Raw genomic sequence first — 24,011 nt, 5'->3', positions numbered from 1 at the left:
GCTAGGGTTTTGACAGTATAGAATTCCACCCTCCACACTTTCTGGTGTAGTCATCGTAACCCTCTCTCCACCAAAGCACCCCTAGTCCTCCACCATAAGCCTTATGTTCTCCCCATCCCCCTATTTTCACCCCTCTCCCTTTTCATCCCCACCTTGAAAGCCCAGAATCAATGATCAGTTTTCAAAGGTTAGTTTTAAAGTTTTTCTTTGACCCTTTGTTTGGTTTCTCTATATTCCACATATACGTGAAACCATCTGTTGCTCATTTTTCTCCTTCTGGCTTAGTTAATTTTAGTATAATGCCTTCCAACTCCAAATATGTTGTTGCAAGTGGCATGAGGTTTTTTTGATTGTTGAGTAGTAGTCCTTTGGACGTGTGTTACACAAACACACTTGTCTGCTTTGGGATGTTTAGGTTGTTTCCATATCTTGGCTATGTCAGTAGTGCTACAATAAACATGGAAGTGCAGATTTCCTTTTGACGTAGTGTTTTTGTATTTGTTGGATAGCTACCTAGGAATGGGATTGCTGGGTCTTATGGCAGATCCATTTTTAGTCTTTTGAGAAACCTCCATTAGTGGGCTTCCTGTTTTCATTCAATGGTATATTTTAGACATTTTTCGCATTCCTGTATGGTGTGCCAAGATATGCATATACTAAAATTTTCTCCTTAATCTTTGAAGGTAATAAATTATATTGGTTTGTTTTCAGTGTTGAAGCAGCCCAAATTTTTCTTTTAATAGCCTTCTGGAATAGATTTGTTTATATTTTAGCGAGAAGTTTTTCTCTGAGAATGAGTCTAAGTTGGTTGGTTTCTTGTGAACGCTCTTGTGATGTCCTGTCAGGATCTGACAGTGGGGCTTATGAAATTAATCAGGGAATAATCACCTTTTTATTTTTACTATCCTGGAAAAATTTAGATTACACGGGACTTACGTCTTCCTTGAAGATTTGGTAGAACTCACTTGTAAAACCATCTGGTCCTCACATTTTTTTTTTTTATTAAAAAGTTTATTTTTACATCATTTAGCACATTTTTTTTTATCTCAATTGTAATCCCCACGGGTTTCCCATCACCAAATCACCCCTGTGCCACCACCATAGTCCCGTGGTCCTCACATTTTATTATTACGTTTTAATTCTTCGAAGGTCACTAGTCTATTTAAATATTCTGTTCATTTTTACAGTCAAATTTATTTTAACTTTTAAAAACATCTACTTGGAGCCTTCCCTGGTGGCGCAGCAGGTTAAAGCACAGCACTAAGAAGTTAAAGCCACGTCAGCATGCATTCAATCCCTAGCCCTGGAGGTGGCCCACATGGTGTGGCAGACCTCTCCTGACCCGCCCTCTGCTCCCCTCAGCAGTGTACTTCATCGGTCTGCCTGTTCTGCTCCCTACTCTGTCTCTGGTGAATCTTCTCACCACCTCTAACCTCTGGCCTGTACCCCAGTTCTGTATGCATAAATAAATCTTTTTAAAAATCTACTTTGAAATATTTTGATTAAAGTTGAACTTAATATTCTCTTACAATTTTCACTCTCTCCTCTTTGTAATTGTATCCCACTTTTTACCTGAATCTTGTGAGTTTATCCTTCGTTCCCACTCTCCCTTCCCCCAAGAAAACTTGCCAAATTTGCCAACATATGAATATTCATAAATAGTTAACTTTTACTCGTCGTTATTTACATATTTTACATATTATGCGTCTCTATTTTGATGTATAATTCCCCGTGTGTGTTTTTTTTTTTTTTTTTTTGCAAGGAAGATTATAATTTACTTTGATTATACTGGTTTATTACAAAAATTATTTTCAAGTGTATCTATGTAATTGTGCATAATTCCGCGTTCACAGATTTTATACACCTTAATTTAGAAGTTGGCCTAGTTGTGGTCAATGAGTATGGCCACCATAATTTTTGGTTTCCTTCTTCTGACACACTTGAGATTTTCTCCATATATTTTGAAATTTTTATATTCATGTGCTACCGGTAGCTGGAGACGCACAAAGAATATACCACACTCAAACAGAAGCACACACATACATTCATACGCACCTGCATACCACATGGGAAGGAATTAAACTCATTAAACAATGTTATTTAAATTATGTTAACTCGATCATTTAAATTGTTTGTTTAAACTGTGTATCAAATCCTTAATTTGCTTACTTGTTTATTTAACTATTGTAACTCGTTTTTGAGAAGCATTGTTCATGAAGAGTTTGTGATTTTTGCCAACTTCTCCTCGTACTTTATCAGTTTTTCAATATATTTTGATGCTATATGCCACATGTTTAAATGTTAGTGACTTAAATTTTGATCATCCTATTTTACATAATTTTTCACTCTGCCTTTTATTTCTTCCTTCAAGTCTGTTTTGTCTAAAGTTGTTGTAATAACATGCTTCCATCACTTTTTAGTCTATTCCTGTTATTTATTTTATTTCACTCCTTCATTCTCAAACTTCCTGTATTGTGTTTATTTTGTAAATATTTCTGGAATTGTTTATCAGTCTTCTGGTTTAGTTCAAGTGTAGTATGCAAAAATTCTTTATTTTTTTTAAAGATGTATTTATTTATGCCTACAGAACTGGGGTACAGGCCAGAGGAGTGGTGGGTGAGAACATTCACCAGAGACAGAGTGGGGAGCAGAACAGGCAGATTGACGAAGTACGCTGCTGAGGGGACCCGCGGGCGGGCGGGTCAGGAGAGGTCTGCCACGCCATGAGGGTCAGCTCCTTGGCGAGGGATGGAACTCATACTGCTGTGGCTTCGGAGAGCTGCATAATATGGTGCTTTAACCCATTGTGCCACCAGGGAGAGCCCAGTATACACAAATTCTTAATTTTTTAACACTTCTATTTTATGGGATTTTAAGGAGGTAGATGCATCCTAAATGATCACATCTTATTGTTATGATTTCTTTTGGTTTAGAACGAAGAGGGGAAGTTGGAATGAGATGAAAAGAAAAAAAATAATTTATGGTCTTATTCTGTATGTTTAAAGAATAACTTTTGCAAACACAAATATAGTGATTAACCTTTGAGCTTTATTTTTTTTTTTTACTTTTGCATACTAATGAGATATTCTTTTCCATTTTTAGGTGTTGGATATAATCATGGCCAAACCTTATGAATTTAATTGGCAGAAAGAAGTTCCTTCATTTTTGCAAGAAGGAGCGGTTTTTGATAGATATGAAGAGGTAAATGTTACTAATCTTTTCTCTCAACACATTCTAAAAATTACATCATTTTAATCACAGTATTAAGTAAATAGTCTCACATAAGTAAGAGTATCTTTGGAATTTATAAGTTGTTACAGTTAGAAACAGGCAAGTAAGTTATGAGATATCATAATGATAATGATACTAGATACTGTAATTTATTGAGCACTCCATGTGCCAGAAAGAATAGTAAGAATAATAATGCTATAAATGACTAATGACTCATTGTGTGTGGAGCTACCTTCTAAATACCTTGTACATATTATTTAATTCCTCACAACAACCTGAGAAAATTGTTCCTATTAGCATTTTTGTTTAACAGATGGATTTCATGTAATACCAATTTTTCCTTTACGAAGTATCTAGGCAGCATTTCTGTATAAAGCTGCCTACTTATTATAAATGTAATAATGACTGCATTCTGTGCTAGTCATTGCCTTACCCTTTGTCTTATACAGACCTTTTTTTTTTTCATTTTTTTTTTTATTACAAAAGTTTATTATATAGACCATTTTAACCACATTTTGCATGTGGCTGTTTCTTGCCTCTGTCCTTTCTAGGTGACTGTGGTCCCAGATTTTCCAAACAGGCAGATGCTTGGACCACTATTATGTTTAGAAGGTTTTTGGTAAATGAGTTGAAGCCATATTAGCATTGTAAATGCATTGTTTTCCGTAGGTTGTGCTTGAATTGAAGGTGACTTTGGGAGAGGTGTGTTCTGAAATTATGTTGCCTCTAAGACAAAGTAAAAATATAAAACAATATTGTGTTAAGAATTAATATAGAGTCAGAGTTTATTCCTTTCAAAATCAATGAAATTTATGTGGCAGCTAATTTGTGAAGGCCCTTTGGAGATTCAGATTTCCGAAGGTTTCATGAGTTCTGTGGGCTGACATAAATCCGTACTTGTTGACTTGTTTTTCCTAAACTTGTGTATCACAGTCCTCTCTAGATTTATGCCATCGTTGCTTTGTGAGTAAATAAAATAGGGGTAGGCAAAGGGTGGGTTTTTTACACTGGATTAAAGGATTGATGTAACAGTTATTTATAAGACTGAAACTTTACTCCTTTGCATAAAGAACAGCTAACTCCATTCTGGTATATGGAAAATGATATTTCACCACCCAAAGGCAACCTCTGTTAATTCTTGGGCAGTTTTCTTCTAAGTTTTTTTTTTTTCTTTTATTTGTCCTTCCATAGTCATGATCATAGTTATCTTTTGAAAACCTATGTCAGAACCTGTTCTTTCTCTATGTAAAATACTCCTGTGGTTCCACAATGTAAGATAAAAGAAACTCCTTGAAATGAAATGCAAGACCTTATATAATTTGACTCCTACTTTATCCTACAGCATCTTTTCCCACCAGTTCCTCCTTCCACTCTCTTCTTTAGCCATGACAACCCACTGATGGTTCCCCCAAGAAACTATCCTCATACACACTTTGTCAGTGCTGCTCCCTCTTTCTGATGAATGTGACTCGTTGTTCAACTGGTGACCTCTTACTTGTCCTTCAGAACCCCAATGAGAAATCTTCACTTCTTTAGTCACTTCCTTCACCCACAAACAGTTGATCCCAACTGTATGGTTTGTTCAATTTCTTGATCATTGAAATGGTAACGTTGCAGGGCAAAGGGCCTAAAAGCCACCACTGGGTCAGAGCCTCCCTCATACGTTTGGGTCTGTGTACTCACTGCCACTACTATAAACAAAAAGGAACACTGGGGAAACAAAACAGGAAAACAATTTATTTCAACAGGGTAGGGGGCAAGCTTCCGGTGACTAAATGTGCAATGAAGATGCACGGGGAAGCACCTGAAAGTGCATCTAGGCCGTGTGCATCTAGGTTTGGGCTTGGAGCAAAGTTTTGTCAAGTTCTGCTGCTCCAGGAGCTGTTGGGATGTGGCAGAGAACTAGCTCTGCTGATGTGGGAATCTGGGGCAGGAAGGGCGTGACCGCCTACCTCCAGGGACACTGATGCAGTGTCAAGTCTCTTCACCTGCCCATCAGATAAGCGTTCCTATCTGCTGCACTTAACAAGTTTGTCTAAGGGAAAGGAAGGCAGGCCATTCCTAGGAAGATAATGAGGAGGTTAAGCAAGGGTTAACAAAGCAAGCTGGTGCCCACCTGCACTTGTCATGTGCTACATCAAAAAGGCATGCCCACCCTTCCTATCTCCTCTTTGCAGGCCCTTGCCGTCCCACCCTCCTTTTATTTTACCCCTTTGTATAAATACCCCGGCACTCTACCGAAGAGCAGGATGATGATCTTGCAGACGAGTCTGCTGCCCTCCTCAGTTTGTCGACAAATGAAATTATTTCCTTCCCAAGCTCTGTTTCCTTTTATTGGCTGAGGGTAAGTGAGGCCAGCATTTGGTATCCATCTTAGGGAACTGTGATCAGAAACCATTCAGATGTAAAAAAAAAAAAAAAAAAAAGAGTGGGTGTCCTCTTCCTTTTCTAAGGGGTCCCCAAAATGACTTTCTTTCTCCACCCCCGTCCTCACGGTCCACTTGCTCCCTGTGTCCCACTTCAGGTCACGTTAAATTATGTTCTTTGCTCCATGTTTTGATTTAAAGACAACAAGGACATTTGAAGCAGTGGGTGAACACTCACTAGATTAGAAAATAAAAAGCCTTGGGGGCCCTCCCTGGTGGTACAAGGGGCTAAGTTTAAGCACTATGAAGCTATCTGCAGCCACAGCGGAACAAGTTCAATTCCTGCCAGGGAGCTGACCCACATGTCTCACCCATTGTCCCCCCTTAGCAGGGTATTTCAGTACATCCACTTGCTTTGCCCCCCACTCTGTCTCTGGTGCTTCTCTCACTGCCCCTGAACCTCTGGCTTGAACCCCAGGTCTGTATGCAGAAATAAATAAATCTTTAAAAAGAAAAGCATTTTACTAGCCACTGTTTAAATATGTATATAATTTTGCCAATAAATGTTCTAAATGCAACTTTATTAAAGCATTAATTTACTATTTCTGCATTATTGAGGGATTTCTTTTGAGGCAGTTCAAATTTCAGAAACTATATGTAGCAGCCAGTGATTATATTCCATGCCACTTGTAAAACTGTTATTTTCCTTACTTGACTAAATGTTACTTAAATGTAAACTATATTTTATTTCCTAAGTGATGCTTTTTATTAAATTTCTACAATAGAGATTTTTTCATTGCAGAGGAGAGAAACAGCAGTGCTTTTAAAACACAGACAACCCTAATGTCTCTACGTCAACCAATCTGCTGATTTTTCTTTAATATTCATAGTACAGGGTTATCGATCCCCTGCCAGCTCATGGCCCTCATCAGCCTTCCCTAGACTACTGCTTCAGAGAAAGGACACCTAACGTGTGTCCTTCTGGTATGTGACAAAAGAAAAATAGTATTTCACCACCCGGAGGCAACCACTGTTAATTCTTTGGCTGTTTTCTTCCAATCTTTTTTCTATTTTTTTTATTTACTCTTCTATAGTTGTGATCATAGAAATTATCATTTGAAAATATAAATTAGAAGCTGTTCTTTCTCTATTTGAAATATCTGTGTAGCTCCATAATGAAGGACCACCTTCTTCTTAGTGATCTACGTCCTCCAGTTCTTCTGAGCCATCTGCTCCCAAGATGTTTCCTGCTCTGTTTTCTTTCTTTCTCTGCCTAAAGCCTGCTATATCATCATATCCCATCAAGAGGTTGTGTGTAGTAGACCTTCTGTGAAGATTTGGTAATATCAGAGGGCAGTTGCAACACACAGCAAGATGCATTTTAAGGCTAGAAATCAGAGTTCATGCTGAATAAAGGCCATTAGCCAATCCAGCCAAAGGATTGTCTCACGTCTTTCATTATCTTCTCCTTTTGCCATCCTCTGTCACCAAATTGTAAGTTTATATTTCTTTTATTTTCTTTTATAATGCCCCCCAAGTCCTTTTCCAGAGTAATTCTCCCTCTCAAGTCAAAGAGAAAATATGGAACATTCTGTTCTCTTCTCATCCTGAGAAGAGTGGCTCTCTTTTCCCCTCAAATGCTCCCATTTGAACTCTCCCAAGACCTAACATTTTGTGTATTTTAAAGGACAATGTATATATTTAACAAACAAAATTTAGAAAAAGCTTTATCTTTAAAAGGATTGCTGCTATCCTTATACCCAAGCCTTTGCAAGTAGAACTCAGCATTGATGGAAACTACACATGGCTATTCAGAGGCTGAGATGTGGCAGGTACAACTGAGGAACTGAGTTTTTAAATTTGTATATATTTTTGAGATATTATAGATACATAAGGCCTTACTACTTCCCATTGCATTTTTTTATATTAATTAATTTTAACTTAAACTTTCATAACTTCATATGGATGGTGACTGTCACATGGACAACACAGGTCCAGATAGCTAGTTCAGTCTACAGTTTGATTTAAAAATACCTTCCTCCTGGGCCCTCCCTGGTGGCGCAGCGGGTTAAAGCACAGCACTGAGAAGCTAAAGCCACATCCGCATGAGTTCGATTCCCGCCTGCCCTGGAGGTGACCACATGGCGTGGCAGACCTCTCCTGACCCGCCCGCTCTCCCCTCAGCAGTGTACTTCGTTGATCTGCCTGTTCTGCTCCCCACTCTGTCTCTGGTGCAGCCTCTCGCCGCCCCTGCACCTCTGGCCTGTACCCCAGTTCTGTAGGCATAAATAAATAAATCTTTAAAAAAAAAATGCCTTCCTCCTTTCCAAGCACAAAGAAGGAATTCTCAGTTTACTTCATTGGAATCTAAATTTTTCAGTAGCCATGTCTCCTTGGTGGCAGCTGGAACAGAGGTTTGACTGTTTTAGAGATGAGTCATCTCAGCTACCACTGGCCCCACTTGCCCCACATTACAAATTCCAGTTTGGGCCTCCCCTAAACTTGCCCCTGGACTTGATTGTATTGATGTGAAGCTACCCAGATGGAGCACCTTTTTCTTTCTTTTTTTTTTTTGTTAAAGTTAAAGATTTCTTTATGCATACAGAACTGGGGTACAGACAGAGGTGCAGGGGTGGTGAGAGGATTCACCAGAGACCGAGTGGAGAGCAGAACAGGCAGATGTACTGAAGTATACTGCTGAGGGGAGCAGCGGGTGGGATTCAGGAGAGGTCTGCTGGGGTGTGTGGGGTCACCTCCCTGGCCAGGGATCAAACTTGTGCTGAAGTGGCTCTAGCTTCATAGTGCTGCTCTTTAACCTGCTGTACCACAAGGAGGGCCCAGGGGGCTCCTTTTTCTAACAAAGCCTTGGTTTTTGCTCTAGCCCCTGTTACCTCTCATCTCTTTGCCACCACCAACACCCCCCACCCTAGTAGGTCAAACCATGTTTGACCTCTTTCAGAGTGGTTCTGACATCAAGTTGGAGGGTACACTGGGAAGTTCCTCAAAGCCCAGATAGCCTATGCAATCCTGAGTTTCACCAGTGAAACGAAGAATTTACCAAATACAATTTTTAAAAAGCTAAAAACCTTATTGTCTGTATTTTGACTTAATGATTAATATTATTAAACTTCTTAGTCAGGTCACCCACAGGATGATAAGGCTAATTCTCAGAATGTTCCAAGGAAGAGAGTTTTATATAGTCAGGAAAAGAAGTTTTGTCAATTACAGTTACAAAAAAGAACTTTTGTCAATGAGATACAAAACTGATAATTAGGGCAATGAAACTATAACCTACGAAATCTCAATGAACAGGAAATATTTGTAATTTGTCTAGCCAGTTTGAAAGATTCTGGGCCCAAACACAATAGTAAGTGGTATGTGCTGCAAAGATTGATCTACACAATTAAACCTTTATATGGTAGATATTAGAGAGCACTCATGTATAACACTGAAAGCAGATAGTCACCCTTTTGTTTTATTCTCAAGTTTTGAGTAATTTAAATTAAATTGCACCTACAGTGTCAGCACATTGGGCTCTAAGAGTGTAAAGCATATGACTTTGGAATTTTAGCATATAACTTGTGTTTACAGTGAAGGGTAGTAACAGGGTAACCTTAATTATGATAGTAATTAAGGTGATAATTATTCATTTTCAACTTTTAACTTTTAGATAGTTATTCATTTTCAACTTTTAGAATCTAGTCAAAGGTAGAAAAAACATTTCATTATTATTGACAAAAAAGAATGAAAAAAAATTTATCTGTGCTGGTAAGAGTGCACAGAGATGTTAGAAACTAGAAGAGGTTCCACCCATGGAGAATACTTCAGAGGGTGAGTATCTCAGTGAGAGGTAATGTTGGTACCTCGTTGATGGGGTCTGAATAGAGATATATCTGTTTTTAAAGCATGAAAGTTGCCAATCACAAACCTCAAAATATATTGTTTTAAATCTGGGTTAGTGGGAGCAGAGAAAAAGTAGAGAAATGAATTAAATACAGTTCATTTTCTGAATGTTATCCCAGGAAACTTATGACTATGTGTGCCTAGTAGATGTTCGTTGAGTTACTGGCTGTCTTGCCCTGAATTGCTCTTTCTTCTGATTTCAGTTCTTATTAGAATTGGATACTTACAGCAAAGCAAAAAATGAGATTATTGTGGGTACCATAAGTGACTACTTTCCAGCCCAAGGCATTGGCACTAGATCTTACAAGCTATAGGGAACATTTTTTTTTTGGTTTTCTGTGCAGAAGTGTGAAGTCTGAATGATGACTAGACAGTGGATGTGGCTGAATTTTTTTGTATGGATAGGTTGGGAGGGACCCAATGGAGTTGAAGGACCCATAGGCAGTGGACCAGATAATTGGGTATCAAGGAAGATGTTAAGTATGTGTGTAAATTAGAGGATTTTCTAACTAGAAGGATGTAGAAGGCTCAGGGAGTGAGGATTATAGAAAGAGGTTGAAGTTTCCAGCGCAGCAACTTGGGTGGGCTCTGATGCAAGACAGAGAGACTAGCTGAGAAAGGGGAACATTTGTGAATGCTATTATGCCTATTCTTCTGCCTGAAATGACAATATTTATCATTATACCTTGAGTTGTTTAAGAAGCAGTTTGCATATAATCTAAACCCCATGAGGTTTAGTAAAAGCAAAAAATATATATATAGTCAACTCTCCAGAGAAGTGGACAAATGAATGCATTTTCCTTCTTTATCTGGCATCTCCTCCCAGGACCACTGTTGGTACCTAGTTGACATCATGAATGGGACAGGGTTAGAACAGACATCCCGGAATTAAAGAGGCATTATCTTGTAGAACATTAGTTCTCAAAGTGTGATCCTCAAATAGCTTCACTTGGAGCCTTATTAGAAATGCACATTCTCAAGCCCATCCCATACACCTACTGGATGAGAAACTGCAGAGTGACACAGGAATAAAAATTTTAACCAACCTTTAGGGGCTCTGATACACATTCAACTAGGAGAATCAGTGATGTAGAACCAGGACAAGAAGACTGGATGTTTTCCTCATAAATAATGAAGATGTTTTCTTCACTTCAATAAAGACTGATTTAATTTACATTTTGCAGACAACTGTTTTGGTAGTTACATGAAGAATAGTTGATGGGCAGATAGGGCAAAATGTGTGCAGGAGATAAGAGAGTGGAGAACACCAGGAGTTTAAGGAAGGGAAGCTGTGGTCTTATTTCTTCTTTTTACTGACTAGAACTCCATAAGCAATTTTTTAAACATATCTATACTAGAAAATAAATTAAGGTGGATACATTTTGTGAGGGTGGAGTAGGGAATGGGATCAAAAACGGTGGGGGGGGAGGGAAGTGCACAGGATTATGGTGATGGCACACGGGTGACTTGGTGATGGGAAACCCGCGGGGACTACAAATGAGATGGAAAAAAAAATGTGAAAATGTAAAAATGAAAAATAAAAAATTTTAAAAATTTAAGGAGGATGGGTCTGAAGAATATGGTTTTACCTAAGTACTCTCTTGCCTTAGTCTGTCTTTCTTGTCATTATAGCCAGGTGAGCAATTCCTCACATGAAAAAGCCATGGGAGGTGCCTGGACACTTAATCAATTAGCCTGAACACTGAAACAACTCCGAGCTGCAAGAGCTGACGTCAGCCAGGTTTTTGCAAAACAACAATGCCCTTTTTTCCCTGTGTATTGGCTCTGAAATAACACTGCTGGCCACGTTGTTTATACTCTCAACCCCAGAGAACCTAGAGTTCATTGTCATCCAACCATGAGACATTTAAGGAAAGGTCTGTATAATTTGGAAAGTTCTAGAAAGTAAGTGGGCTGCAAGACAAAAGACTCTACTTTAAGCCTTGACCCTGACATTTACAAATTACAACTTCAAGCAAGTCCTTTCACCTGTCTGAATGAGCATCTTCCCTTCCTGATGGGAAGAACAGTAGACATTCCAGAGACTCCCAAAAGGAGTATCTGAGGGGCCAGGATGTGTGGCTGCCTCTTCAAAGTGAAGCCTGCATTGCAGATGAGACCTTGTTTAAGTTGTAAAATTTTCATCAAATAACCCAACAAGCACTATTACAAGTTTTAAAAAGTCATTATATGTCAACTCCTACCATTAATAATCAGACTCCTAAAGCTTCTGCCAATTAATATCTTCTGACTTCTCCTGCCTTCCACTCTCTATCTTGATTCAGAGTAAGGGATTGATTAACGGAAATTCAAGATACTCCTGCATTTTCACAACACAGATCCCTAGGTCTTATTTGCTCTTTCACTTGTAGGTCCAGTTAGAAGAGCCATTTCAAACCACAGAGTTTTCTGACTTGCCCCCTCTGTCCCCAGTGGCCTCTGAGCTGGGAGCTGGAGAAAGGAGCCTCTGCCCTTCATGAGAAGGAGGCTGCGCTCTGATTGGAGCAACAAAAACACTTATATTCAATGAAATGCATATCCAAGACAACTAAGTTGTACAGAAAAAAATATTCAAGGATCTGGAGAATAGAGAAACCTTAAAAGTACTGAAATGATTGGAGGCTCTTTTTTCAAGAAAGCATGCCTCAGGTGTAACTGACAGGTATGCTACAAGGGAGGCAGAGAGGGCAAGAATGAGCCCAGTTTAATTCCTACGAGGAGAGGAGACCTCAAATCTGAAATGATTGAAATGGAACATGACAAGGAGGGATGGGCGTGAGTTACAAATATGAACAGACAAGATTTTCAGAGGATCAATTATTGGTCAAAACTGTATCAGTTTTCACTGTGCAGTGAACCACTCCAAAACTTAATGGTGGAGAGGAGGAACAGGAAACAAATAAATGGGAGAGAAGGCATACACATTTTATGGATGCTAAAATTTCAGATGTCTAAGTACTTCACAGGAAAAAAGTGAAAACCCAAAGAAGTGGTTAGACTAAATACTTAATAGCATTTTAATCAAAGACAACAACTGTAGAGAAGTGACCCTACAAAGGAAAAGGGGGTTTGAGTTTCTAGGGCCATAAATAAAAGGGGGAACTCATGGAAGGGAAGGATTATTTTACTAAATCTTGTTTGTGCAGGCAGACCTCAGTGCTGACCTTCTGTCTTCTTCGAGGTCATGAAACTCCTGGAGGGGGTTTTGGCAGTCTTCATGTCTCTGAAGTTTCTGCTTTTAATCAGATAAGAAGACTTCTTTTTGCATCTGTTGATTCTCAATTGCTTCAGCTCCAAATAATTTATATTCCAAAGTGGAATTGATGGGTAGCATAGTCTAGTATCTTTCAATGGTTTAATTCACTAACCAGGTATATAGTCTATGATTATAGACTATAGTCTATGATTATAGACTATAATCTATGGGACTTAGCTATCCAGATTGGGTTCAGCTGACTACACCCAGTGTTTGCTTGACTAGTTGAGCTAACTGATTTAAAACAGCCTTAGCAGGAACATTTTAACTCTGCACAACCTGATCTGTTATCTCCCTGCAAGCAGACAGTTTGCTGTCTCTTGGGCACAGCCAAGTTTCTGCTACCATAATTCCTCTAGACCAAGACAAGTAAAAGGGCCAACCCAGACTCAATGAATAAGGACTATGCTCTACCTGGTAGAGCCACCAGGTCATGTTGCAGGGGGGACAGGTAACGAGGGGTGAAGAACTGTGGCCCTTTTGCAGCCAATCATAGTTATCTCAGGTACTCCTTTTGTAGTCAGTCATCTTTTGTTGAGAAAATTTAGAGTAGGTCAACATACTTTTTCTATAAAGGGACAAATATTAATTATTTTAGTTTTATAATCATACACTTAAAACATATATTCAAATTTGTCTTTGAGCACAAAAGCAGCTATAGCTTTTAGACAACCTGTAAATGAATAAATGGGCTGTAGTCTAATAAAATTTATTTTCAAAAACAGGAACAGAGTGAATTTGACCCATGGCTGTGATTTGCAGATATCTAGCATAGAAGATAAATAATGTGACTTTGAAATGAATAACAAATTTTGATGGTGCTGGTGATATTTTCAGTTGCAAGTATTTACTTTAGCTTATTTTCCCTTATAAGTGATGAGTCCATCTCCATTTCTTTAACTTTTCTCTGTGACTACATTAGCTTTTCCTGCAAAACCAGCTACTCTTTCTCTGCTTTTCTAAGAAACTCCTCTTTTCTTTGTTTTTGCTTGTTCTTCTCATTTTTATGTTTTTCCTCTTCTGAAGTTTCTTTGGGTTTGCTGTCTTCATTTCTTCACAAAGGTAGAGGATAACTCTATTGCCTGGAGCAATCAAAACATCTCACCCATGAAATAGTGTCTGAGTCAGTCTTGTGGAAATGTCTCAAACTTGAGATTCATGCTGTTCAAGGGTGAAGGAAGGACGATGTATTCTTGGGACGATATGCAATAGCCATTGGGAATCTAAAGAAGAAAATCTGTTGTCACTAGATTTATAGGGAATTTGTAGATATAAAAAATACAAAAGAAGAAGGAAGTGGTTAAACAGTGCATCAAATTAAAATTTTAAGAACTAGCTGAGGAAGCCTGTTAGATCTGTGAAGTATTGCTGTGTTAGGCTAAAGAATTTAATTAAAATTCAGTAGTTCAGTGGCAGTGTTAGGTCTTGATTGTTTTTCTATCAGTGCATAAATAAGAAAATGCTCAATATAAGCTCCTTCAAGTCATCTGGGTGACAGCAGGTAAGCAGGAATGCAGTGGCTAGAGCACCTATAATTTTTCATTTTGTACATTTTTTCATCTCAGTTGTAATCCCCATGGACTTCCCACTTCATCCATGTGCAATCACCATAGTCCCATTAGTCCCATGTGCTCGTCCCATCCAGTTTTTATCTTGCTGATGTTCTTTTTACTTTATTACAATTACTATATATATATATATGTATGTATATGTATAGGTATACACTCCTGTTATATATATACACACACACTTCTGAGATATCGATGTGTGTGTGTGTATTACTAACCCCTTATACTCCTGCTATGAATAAGACCATCCAGTATTTTTCTTTTTTCTTTCTGGTTTAGTTCACTAAGCATGATCTTTTCCAGTTCCATCCATTAGTTTATCTTTTTTGATGGCTAAATAATATTCCATTGTTTATACATATATATATATATATATATATACCACATGTTATTGATCCAGTCATATATTGGGGGCACTTGGGTTGATTCCATATGTTCCCTGTTGTAAATAGGGAAACAGTAAATATAGGGGTGCAGGTGTCCTTTTGAATTATTGTTTTTGTGTCCTTTAGGTAGATGCCTAGGAGTAGAATTGCTGGATCATATGGAAGCTCCATTTCTAGCAGTCTGAGAAAACTCCACACAGCTTCCCATAGTGGTTGCACCAGTTTACATTTCCACAAGCAGTGCTGAGAGTTCCTTTTTCTCCACACCTTCGCCAACATTTATTGTTGCTTACTTTTTTAATATGTGCCATTCTTGCTGGTGTGAGGTGATATCTCATTGTGGTTTTGATTTGCATTTTCCTTATTAAGAAGTGATACTGAACATTTTCTCATTTGCCTGTTGGCCATCTGCATTTCCTCTTTAGAGAAGTGTCTTTGTAGCTTTTCTGCTCATTTTTTGATGGGGTTGTTCACTTTATATTTGTTGTTTCCTCAGCTCTTTGTATATCTTTGTGATCAGTCCTTTATCATTCGTATTATGTGTGAAAAATTTTCCCAGTCAGTGGGGTAACTGTTTTATGTAGTGTCTCTTTTGCTGTACAGAAGCTCTTCAATTTGATGGAGTCCCAGCTGTTCACCCTTTCCTTCACTATCCTTACTTTGAGTGATGTATCTTTTTTTTTTAAAGATTTGTATTTATTTATTCATACAGAATTGGGGTACAGGCCAGAGATGTGAGGGTGAGAGGATTCGCCAAAGACAGAGCGGGGAGCAGAACATGCAGATGGACGAAGTACACTGCTGAGGGGAGCAGCGGGCGGGTCAGGAGAGGTCTGCCACGCCATGTGGGATCTCCTCCGGGGCAGGCAGAAATCAAACTCATGCAGAAGTGACTAGCTTCTTAGTGCTGCGATTTAACCCACTGAACCACCAGGGAGGGCCTGAGTGATGTATCTTTAAAGATGTTACTGAGGTATATGTCATGTAGTGTTTCACCCACCTTTTCTTCCAGATATTTTGTGATTTCAGGTCTTATGTCTAGTTCTTTAATCCACTTCAAGTTGGTTTTTATGTATGGTGCAAGGTAGTAATCTAGCTTCATTTTTGAAATTCGTGTTGAGGCACAACTCATGGGCCTCTATTGATGGTGAAACGACCCAGAGGATGTCTTGCCTGCATTCTCTTGGCCCTTTCTCTTGGGGACTTATTATGCTAATACATGTGGCCTGTGGCCTGGAGATTGAATTAAAGAGTTCATCCAAGTGTGAAGGAATTAGCAGTCAAATGAAACATACAGTATATTTTGAAGTGAATCATTTTGAAGTTCCTGTTAGAGTAATAAAATTGGATTACTTTAAGCTATATTTCATAGGAGTGAATTTCCTGCTCCTAAGAATCACAAATAATTGTTTGTTGGTTTTTGTTGTTGTTGTTGTTTTTTACAGTAATTTGGGTTGCTTTTTCGGAAAGATGTTTTTTAGGACTTATGGTAGAAATATCTGCCACTCCAAGCACTCACTGGGTGCTCTGCAGGTGATGTTTCTGTGTAAAGCCTGAAGAAACAATATTTTATTTAAGCCTCATGTTGTTAGGTAGGTCTTTTTTAGCCACCTTTTACAGATAGCAAAATAGAGACGATATAGTTAAGCATCTTCCTTGCCAAAAGTGACATAGCTTGTCATTGGCTTCAAAGTATGAACCCCTACAGCAGCACCAGCAGTACCCCAGGACTTGCTAGACATGCAAATTATCAGCCCCCACCCCAGACTTACTGAATCAAAAATTAGTGATTATCACCCTAATTATCCCTCAATCTATATTTAATTGCACTTATTTTTTTCTGGTGACAAAATTCATGGTTGAGACCCATTATGCAGAAGGCAAGGTAAGGCTTCTTAGATTTCCTTAGAAGGAAAAAAATAATCAAATCCATTAAAGTTCTTTATAGAGAAACCCCCTCAATCAGAATGGAGTAAGGGATGCTGTCCAATAAAAGAAATTTCATTTTATTTATTTTTTAAAGGTCAATTTATTTATTTATCCATGCATACAGAGCTGGGGTACAGGCCAGAGTTGCAGGGGTGGTGAGAGGCTTCACCAGAGACAGAGTGGGGGGCAGAACAGACTGAGTGACAAAGTACACTGCTGAGGGGAGCAGCAGGCAGGTCAGGAGAGGTCTGCCACGCCATCTGGGCCACCTCCCTGGCCAGGAATTGAGCTCATGCAAAAGTGGCTTTAGCTTTGTAGTGCTGTGCTTTAACCTGTTGTGCCACCAGGGAAGACCTCATTTTATATTTGATATTAGAAATAGGGCCCTTCTATGTGCCAGATAGAGTGCTGAGCACTTGGCATCAATCATCCCAGGTGGTTGTGAGTATTGAATGTGATTATCACACTAATTATCCAGATGAAGAGTGAGAAGCTTACATCAGTTAAGAAATTGCCTGCTATCCAACATGTACTGATTGATTGGGCTCCCCAGAAGTGTTGTGTTGATAACAGAGTGTACATAAGTCACAGCTGTCTGTGTTATGATTTGCTGATTTGCAATGGCTCTCATATGCAAAGGAGGGGGTTCAGGATGCGCTACCCCCAAATGTGGCACCTTGGCATATTAAATATTTTGAGCTGAATGGAATCTGTGAAAACATCTGAAATAGAAATGTCACTCTGACTTCCCTACCCCACCTCCTCCCTGAAAAAGATGCTAAAATCCCATGCGAGGGTTGACTTCCTTCACCTGGAGGAAAGGAGCATCCTCATCTACAGAGACAAAGGGATGAGGTAGACTCCCTCGTTTATAGCCCATTTTTCATGCTCCTTGGCCTAATTTTTATCAGATCTCTGAACAAAAATCCTGAGGTCTAGCTTTCTTTGAGTCTTTTTTTACTTGCAAAGATCCCCATGTAATATAAAGTTTAAGTGAATTTGTATGCTTTTCTCCTGCTGTCTCTTTCCAGACCCAGGCAAGAAAATTTATTCCTCCTCCACACAAAGAATTTTTTTTTAAATACTTGTGATCAGGCCCTCCCTGGTGGCACAGTGAGTTAGGACACAGCACTGCAAGCTAGCTGCAGATGCTTCAGTGCGAGTTGGATCCCAGCCCTGGAGGTGACCCACATGGTGCGGCAGACCTCCCCTGAACTGCCTGCTGCTCCCCTCAGCAGTGTACTTCCTTGACCTGCCTATTCTGCTCCCCACTCTATCTCTGGTGAAGCCTGTCACCACCCCTGCACCTCTGGCTTGTACCCCAGTTCTGTATGCATAAATAAATAAATCTTTAAAAAATAAATAAAAATAAATAATAAACATATATGATCTAAGAAGTACAGCTTTTAAAAATATTTTTTAAATTTCAGTAATGGGAACTCGTTAGCTTTTTTAAGTCACCCATTTCCTTTATCTATCTTACCATGCCCAGGAGTCTGTCATTTGATTCCTTTAGGGAAATTAAGATGGAAAGAATTTATTTTTCATATATTTACCTGTGAGAACAAGGGTCCCTAAGAGCATTGCTATAACATGCATCCTGTGACCAATAGAAATTAACCTTGAAGAGAAGAAAATATTAACTAGGACTTGTTAATCTCTTGGGGTGGGGGGGAAGCCAAAATATGCTATATTCAGAAAATCTCTCTCACACACACAAACCCTGGTCCTTCCTTGGCTACATACCTGACTCAAATTTGTTCTTACTTAAAGAGTTCCTACTTTCTAGAATTATAAGGGTACCAAGAAACTAGAAAAGTTATTTATTTTTTAGAGATTTATTTCAGAAGTGCAGGGGCCTTGAGAGGCCAGAAGTGCAGGGGCCTTGAGAGGATTCACCAGAGACAGAATTGGGAGCAGAACAGGCTGACTGACGAAGTACACTGCTGAGGGGAGCAGCATGCAGGTCAGGAGAGATCTGCCACATCATGTGGGTCACCTCCTGGGCGGGGATCGAACTCATGCTGAAGTGGCTTTAGTTTCTTAGTGCTGTGCTTTGACCTGCTGCACCACCAGTTATTTTTTGAGGCTCTGAAGAAGGAGCTAGAGAGAGATGTCCTCTGTGGCAGGTGTGCCACTTAACTCTGCCTTCAGGAGAAACCTGCCACTTGGAGTGTGATGAGCAGACCTCCTCCAACTGCAGCTCCTTCAGTACCCACCCTGCAATATTCATACTGAGGTGCCTGCCCAATGACGGGCATGGCAGAGAAACTGAGTTAGCCCTATCTCGCCCCAGACCAGGCTCCTCCTTCTCTGGGTCTTCCATCCATCTGGCAGAGATGTTCGCAGAGCTACACTGCGGGCTGAAACCCTTCTACCCAGGCTGCCCCTTCCCTCCTTTCCTATCACAACTGTTAGTCCTACCACCTGGTCTGAACGCGCTCCCTGCCTCTCCCTGCTCCTTTCTCTTTCTCTTTCATTTGTATTTCCGCTGATGAACCTGTTATACTCCAAGTCTATCTTGCTATCTTTTCCTAGAAGAAGCAACTGATACAGTAGGCACCCTTCCCCCAGCCCAGATAGAACAGTCACATGTGTTCTTTCCTTCACTGTCTTTTCAGATAGCTGTCCTCTGTATTACTTTATTTCTAATCACCTGCTCCGTGTAATTTATTATTCTGGAAGTTTTTTTTTGTTTGTTTGTTTGATTTTTTGTTTTGTTCATTCAAAGTGTGTGACCAGAAAGAAGTATTTACCAGATAGTGATCCAAGCACATGTACAAAGCACATTTCCCAGTGTTTTAGAATCTTGTTGGAAGATAGACTGATGCTGAAGAAGTTATTTGTGGCACTTGGATGGTAAGACAGACTGCATTCAGCATGTATGGGGGGCAGGGGGTGGTTTGAAGTAGGGGAGAGAGACTGACCTAAGCTCTAAAAAAACAAGAAAAGGGGCTTTTGGTTGCCTACAGGAGTCTGTCGATGGAAAATCACTAAGAAGAAACATGAGGAGAAAGAGGAGATTCTGGAGAAGCCAACCTAGTAAGACCTTTGGTAAAAGCTACCTAGAATGAGTGGATATCTCTTGGATAAAAGCAGAGTGTCAAGAACATTATTAGAGACCCAGAGTACTTGGATACTGAGGTGGGGCATTCTGGCTAAAATTGGGTCGTACAAAGACAGACCCGGAAGTCCAAAAGTTGAGGCCTAATAGCAAAGAAGATTCAGAAGAGCCTGGCTGAAGTTTGGTCGGGAGAGAATCTTTTTTGAGGGGTAGAAAGGGAGAGTGGGAGCAGTGCAGGAAGCAGAGAAAAGAGAAAGTGACAGCTTATATTTTCAATATTTATTTAAGTATTTATTAAGTATTTATCATCCCAGGCTCTGGGTAAGCTGTTCTTTTCAAAAATTTTCTTCATTTTCATTGTGAATGCAGTCATTTTGACTAACAGGTAAAAATGCCTAGGAAAGTCACTTTGAATGACCACACATTGATCTTAAAGGCAGTGGGCTTTCTTCTCCCTTCTGTAATGTGAGAGATAGTTGTCATATTGCTTAAGAACACTTTTTTTCAGGTTTTGTCTGGCAGAATCTGGGAACCTGTCTCAGTGTCCTGCTGTAACCTGGGACCCTCTCAAAATCTGAGCATTTAGATTTGGCTTCAGAATGCCTGGAGATGCTTTGGGGGAGAGAGAGAGAGAGTCCCCATGGTTTAACATCTTGATCTGGAAGTAGGAAAGAAAGTAAGAATTCATAACTATTTATGAGCATAAAGTAAGCAGTCAGAAATACAGCTTGACCTCTCTTAGGTGACTCACCAGAACACTTCCTTCCTCTCCCTCAAATTCAAATCCCAGTTGAACTGACCAAATTCTCACAGAGCCAAGGACATGTCAGAGACCTTGTTAATAAGCACCATAAGGCCAAACTTCAGTTTCTTTCTAAAATAGGGCCTGAAATTTTAAGAAAGCTGCTCGGGCTGTCTCTGGGGGCTTTGAAAAGCTTTCATGGGCTCTTCTGAGCCTGCTCACTCAGATCGTTGGTGAAGTCTTCATTTCTGAAGTAAGAAGAAAATGAAATGAGTGGATTAAAATGTCCTACTTCCTAGCATAATAAGGGTTCATTATATCTTACATCACTGAAGAAATGAACACTCCAAATGCCCACAGTTGGATATTGATAGAGACATTTTCTTTCTTGCTATGTGGAATTTAGAACCCAAGAGAGACATGTGGAATTTAGAACCCAAGAGAGACAACAGGTCTCATACCTATGAAACTTGCTGAATAGCTCGCTTGATTGTCCTCTCACCATCTGTCATATCTGGCAGGAACAGGGATTCTCCAGGGATTATTTCCTGTGTTAACTAGTTCTCCACACATCTGTAAAGGGGGCAAAAGCTGAACTTGTGTTTTGAACGTTTGTCCTTGTTGGCTCATGTAGAATGAGGCTGACTTGGACTGAGAAGAGCAAATACAAGCTCACCTACCTGTGCAGAAACCAAACTCTCAATGAGTCCAGCTCAACAGTAATTCATGTACTTTATCTTCATGCTTAGATTCCAGGTTTCCATTTTGGGTCAGTGGAAACAGGGATCCACTGGTACAATTGCTCTTGTAAAAGATCCACAGAGCGAAAGTGTCCTCTCTTCCAAAATATAGACTGCATGTCATCTGTATCCTCATGGGTGACCTCCTAACCCCACTTGGAGAAGCTTTCTCATCTCTAAGAAAGGGTTCCTTATGTTTACCTCATTTGTTTCTTGGGTGATTAATCATAATCTATACTAACAACATAAATAATATTACTAATAATGATACATAATTTTTTACTGGGTTCCAGTCATGCAAGTTAATGCATAAAGGTAGCCCTGAGGGAGAGCTATAAATAACATTATAAGCTGGCCCAAGGTGGATTCCAAAAGAAATCCTCAAAAAATGTTCCAAACTAATGGTGGTACCTCTTCCAGTTCCAAAAGCTAACCTATCAACTCCTACCAGGTTCTACTTTTAGATAGCAGGCTAATCTTTTCTGATTGTTGCTGGTACTGTCCTTTTGGAGATGAAGAAAGAAGCTCAAATCAGTCTGCCAGAGTCCAGCCACATTTTCATCTCAACAATTTCAATATGAAACCAATATAAAATACCCAGTGTTCTGAAACAGGTGTCAATGCTGTTTCTTCCACCTCCCAAAGGAAGTGGTAATGCAGAAATATGTACCACCAGATAAAATGAATAGAAAAGGATTTAGGTGGAAGGAAGAAAATAAACATCAAAAGAACAGCAAACTGGAGGTAAAATCATCAAACAAATACTGTGCACACCAACACCATCCTACAGAATTAAAGATGCGAGCACCATTTTACTTCTGGTTTTCCCGGTGGCTAAAAAAAACTTGGAAAAGAGAAGCACTTATAGAATTTGCAAGTTGTAGGATTCATCCATTTGACTTTCAAGGAAAGGAAGAGATCAGGAAAAGCGGTTTTTCTTGGTACTCAGCTCTGAGAAAAAAGTTCTGACTCTATGCATAAGGTAGTGAAAAACACCACCTCCTCCCATAACAAACTGGTAACAAATACAGCCTGTATGGTTGGCAGGATTCACAAGGGAATCCTTAAGAAATGTCATAATTACAATAAAAACATCTCTGAAGCTCCTTTAACATTAGTGCTGGTTGTTGGCATTCAGCAATATGAGCAGAAACCTCCTTCCTCTTTTAACTTGAGTGGCTAGTTACCTGGACCCGCTCCCTAGCAATGCTACCTCTGTTCATTAACCTCGAAGCTGATATGACTCGAGTGTGTTTCGGCATAGCCAGCAGTCACGTAAAGCTGGGCAAGATGTTTCATTCCATGTTTCAGCTCCTCCTCTATAAAATGGGAATAGTGGTAGTATTCCCTTGTAGGACATGTGGAGGTGAATGACGCCATTTTCTCAGTGCTCAGAGCATTCTGATGCTGAGTAAGTGCAGCGCCCTCACTCACAGGGCACTTGGCTCGGTGGTGGTAAAGAAGTGGCTCTCTCTGTGTTTCCAGATGCCACAGACCTTCAGCTTGTTTGTCAGGAGTCTACAATTATGTACCCCTCTTGGGTTTCAGCTGAACCCCAAATACAGTGGGAGAGGTCTAGATGAAATGTAAACAATGTAACACAACAGGGACATCTGCCAAAGAACCAAAGACCAAAGACAAGAATGCCAAAGCTGCAGAGAGACCTGAGACATTTATTCCCAGGGTGGCTACACATAGCAGGGGTCTGTGAAGGAACAGCCATGGCCAGTGTGTCCCTGTGTGTATGGAACACGAGCTGAGAAGCCCAGTATTGGTTGCTTCGTAGGGTCTGCAAAATAGAAGGGAGATTAACAATTGAAATCAACATTCTGGATCCTTCCAAGGGGAAACTGTGTCCATGAGTATAAAAACAACTTAAGGATCCAGGCCCATCTGTTACAGCAGGCCATAAATCATTCTGACAGCAGTCTGTCTTCAGTAAGGGCTTTAATTTTAGTGATTTTATTTGAGAGAAGATATGTTTATGCAGAATCAGAAAGGATCTGCTTGATACAGAGCTTAGGGAATTCCTCTGGAAAAAGAGCTGAGACAAATAGGTCGTGAGGCCTCATGTGGCCCTGAGCTTCCAGGACCTGATGGAAAGCAGGAGCTCTTGGCTTTCTTGGTTAACTCTATCCAGATGTCACCTGTGCTCCAGATGTCACCTGTGCTCCAGTCTTAACGATGCACCCAGGATCATTTGTTTGGGACTAGTACTTTAGGATACTACTTATATCTGATAAGACCTTCATGGCTTTCCCCTAACATTACTTTTCTCTCTATGACTTTAACAAGGACCTGCTTTCTTCTCGCCACTTGATATCAAATGAGGTAATCAGGAGGGTGAGTTCCATGTTTACCTAAAGGTTGAGTGCACCAAGTCAATGCTTTTATGCTGGAAATTCAGCAATTCATTGGTGACGGGTTGTGGGGGCACGGTCAGTCAAGGCTGACAGTAAACAGGGACCTTGAGTCAGAGAAACAAGTGTGCACCCCTGGCCTGTTTCTCACCAACAGTGACCTTAGAGAACTTACTCCACTCTGAACATTTCCCCTTATCTCCAAGACTGCATTGTTCAAGCTGTTAACCCACATGGCTATTTAAGTGAAGGTGAAATTTATTAACAGAAAAATTCTGTGCTTCTGTTGTACTCACATTTTAAGCTCTTCATAATCCTGAGTGAAGACAGTCTGGTGATGACTGGGTTGCTGTGCCACCTGGCATAGGTACCATTAGGGAAACTGCTGCTGGACAGTGTAGAGAGTCCCAATCTGATAATTTGTCATTTTTGAGAGCCCTATGAAGTATATTGATTTTCCCAATTT

The 24,011-nt window shown here is 39.8% G+C and overlaps 1 protein-coding gene across 1 annotated transcript in view; it reads left to right on the top strand.

Moving 5' to 3' along the window:
• The window catches only part of PLCB4 (phospholipase C, beta 4), a 322,936-nt gene that overhangs the window by 185,021 nt on the left and 113,904 nt on the right, over positions 1–24,011 (top strand). The window contains exon 3 of the mRNA XM_004687176.2: positions 3,103–3,201. Within this exon, the coding sequence (XP_004687233.1) occupies positions 3,118–3,201 (84 nt within the window). The 5' untranslated portion in view covers positions 3,103–3,117. The remainder of the gene's footprint in view (positions 1–3,102; positions 3,202–24,011) is intronic.

The sequence above is a fragment of the Condylura cristata genome, unplaced genomic scaffold (assembly GCF_000260355.1).
Source record: "Condylura cristata isolate star-nosed mole 26May11 unplaced genomic scaffold, ConCri1.0 scaffold00022, whole genome shotgun sequence".
Classification (NCBI taxonomy): Eukaryota; Metazoa; Chordata; class Mammalia; order Eulipotyphla; family Talpidae; genus Condylura; species Condylura cristata.
Note: the sequence above shows the minus strand (reverse complement) of the source record. Positions and strands in the feature narration are given on the sequence as shown.